The sequence below is a fragment of the Haliotis cracherodii genome, unplaced genomic scaffold (genome assembly GCF_022045235.1).
Source record: "Haliotis cracherodii isolate W230 unplaced genomic scaffold, xgHalCrac1.p SCAF_15, whole genome shotgun sequence".
NCBI classification, from domain to species: Eukaryota; Metazoa; Mollusca; class Gastropoda; order Lepetellida; family Haliotidae; genus Haliotis; species Haliotis cracherodii.
Window position 1 is genome coordinate 24,334,184 of NW_027266270.1, and position 2,666 is coordinate 24,336,849.

At 46.8% G+C, this 2,666-nt stretch overlaps 1 protein-coding gene across 1 annotated transcript; it reads right to left on the reverse strand.

Moving 5' to 3' along the window:
• Positions 1 to 1,207: 1,207 nt before the first annotated feature.
• Positions 1,208 to 2,122, reverse strand: LOC139461602 (uncharacterized protein PF3D7_1120600-like). Its single transcript, XM_071243076.1, has one exon. The coding sequence runs from the start codon at positions 2,120 to 2,122 to the stop codon at positions 1,208 to 1,210; it is 915 nt and encodes a 304-aa protein (XP_071099177.1).
• Positions 2,123 to 2,666: the final 544 nt, after the last annotated feature.

The following is a 2,666-nucleotide window of genomic DNA, read 5'->3' on the forward strand; positions in this document are numbered from 1 at the left end:
GGGCTCATATTGGGGGTAGAGCCCCCAGAAAAAAGGACGATGTCATTAAATCCCGAAAAGGAAAAAGATCAAACTAATGTTAACAAACTAAATTTAATATGTTTGTTTGTTTGTTGTTTAACGCCGCACTCAGCAATATTCCAGCTATATGACGGCGGTCTGTAAATAATCGAGTCTGGACCAGACAATCCAGTGATTGATATCATGAGCATCGATTCACGCAATTGGGATCGATGACATGTATCAACTAAGTCAGCGAGCCTGACCACCCGATCCCGTTAGTCGCCTTTTACGACAAGCATTGTCGCCTTTTACGGTAAGCATGGGTTGTTGAAGACCTGTTCTACCCCGGAATCTTCACGGGTCGAATGGACTATGTATGAAGCAAATGATACAGTTCAAGGCTAAGGCCAAAACAGAGGCTAGAGCTGGAGCAGAGGCAAGGAATGATAGTGTAATTGAAAATAAGTGAGTGACTTAAAATGTAACTATATTATGGTATTACTTCATCTGTATAGCGACGAGAACAAGTTGATATATACCCAAGTGAGTCATGAATATGAAGTTATATTTAAAAACAAATTTGTGAAACATATTTGGGAATAACAATAATACTGATACAGTTTAAAACACAACTCTATCATGGAGACTTACGGTACCTCATCTTCCTTCATGATACCCAAGCAGTACACCTGAGCCACTGGTGGTTGTGCACAATACTAGCCAATATTAAAATATGCTCAGCAATGAGTTGGCATCGCCCATGGGCATAGGGCTCTTAGCAAGTTTAAAGATTGATACATATCTAAAATACATTTAGAACAAATATAGTTTTAAATACCAATATGTAATACATTTAGAACATATATAGTTTTAAATACCAAACGTTTGAGTGAAACAGTGTTTGCACCAGCCGATTGATAGAATCGGGCCCATTCTACCGCCCCTCTAGTCAAAGTTAGGGTCAAAGTGGTGCGTTGGTCAAAGGAGCACTATTGCCAGCTCCGGCGCCACTTTAACGGCCAGACTCCCTTCCTCTGACGACACAAAGATGCAACTCACGGCAAAAAGGTTGCCCAATTCAATCGCCTGTTACGAGCAGCAATAGGCTGCTGGAGACACATTCTACCACTGGTCCCCACGGGGGCACTGTCAGGATTGTGGTCACAAAGAAAGTAACCTCTATTTTGATATACAGGTTATGGTATTATATGCTTTGCATGTAGCGCCTGTCCCGTACTGTCATGTGCATGTAGCGCCTGTCCCGTACTGTCATGTGCATGTAGCGCCTGTCCCGTACTGCCCTGTGCATGTAGCGCCTGTCCCGTACTGCCCTGTGCATGTAGCGCCTGTCCCGTACTGCCCTGTGCATGTAGCGCCTGTCCCGTACTGTCATGTGCATGTAGCGCCTGTCCCGTACTGTCATGTGCATGTAGCGCCTGTCCCGTACTGCCCGGTGCATGTAGCGCCTGTCCCGTACTGTCATGTGCATGTAGCGCCTGTCCCGTACTGTCATGTGCATGTAGTGCCTGTCCCGTACTGTCATGTGCATGTAGCGCCTGTCCCGTACTGCCCTGTGCATGTAGCGCCTGTCCCGTACTGTCCTGTGCATGTAGCGCCTGTCCCGTACTGCCCTGTGCATGTAGCGCCTGTCCCGTACTGTCATGTGCATGTAGTGCCTGTCCCGTACTGTCATGTGCATGTAGCGCCTGTCCCGTACTGCCCTGTGCATGTAGCGCCTGTCCCGTACTGTCATGTGCATGTAGCGCCTGTCCCGTACTGCCCTGTGCATGTAGCGCCTGTCCCGTACTGTCATGTGCATGTAGTGCCTGTCCCGTACTGTCATGTGCATGTAGCGCCTGTCCCGTACTGCCCTGTGCATGTAGCGCCTGTCCCGTACTGCCCTGTGCATGTAGCGCCTGTCCCGTACTGTCCTGTGCATGTACCGCCTGTCCCGTACTGCCCTGTGCATGTAGCGCCTGTCCCGTACTGTCATGTGCATGTAGTGCCTGTCCCGTACTGCCCTGTGCATGTAGCGCCTGTCCCGTACTGTCATGTGCATGTAGCGCCTGTCCCGTACTGTCATGTGCATGTAGCGCCTGTCCCGTACTGCCCTGTGCATGTAGTGCTTGAACAACTCCACTTATCAAACACGTTTGGGTTGATTACCAATTCCAAATCTAAAATTCAAAATATGTAATCATATAATAGGGATGCAAAAATTCATGGATCTCAATTTCCATTCAGAATGGAAACAAACGTGTTCCATATTTAAGTCCCTATACATGAACACGGGTGTTGCTAAAAATATATTCAGCATTATTTAATGTCGTCCTGGCTTCACCCGTGTGAATCCGTTTTATGCTGTTCTGATTGCTTGCGAGGAAATCACGTGCGGCAGGCGACTGAGCCCGGGGATATCATGTCTCAACCACTGTTGCATAATCCACACATTCTTTATCGAGGAAAATCATTGCTGTTTCGATATGTGATGGATTCAGGCTTTCTTACTTTTGAAGATATTTCTTATGAGTTTATCCCTGGATTCTTACCACTTTCGGCAATAATTGAGGTTAGTTTGTTTGTTGTTCAACGCCGAACTCAATATTCCAGCTATATGACGGCGGTCTAATAATCGAGTCTGGACCACACAATCCAGTGATTGA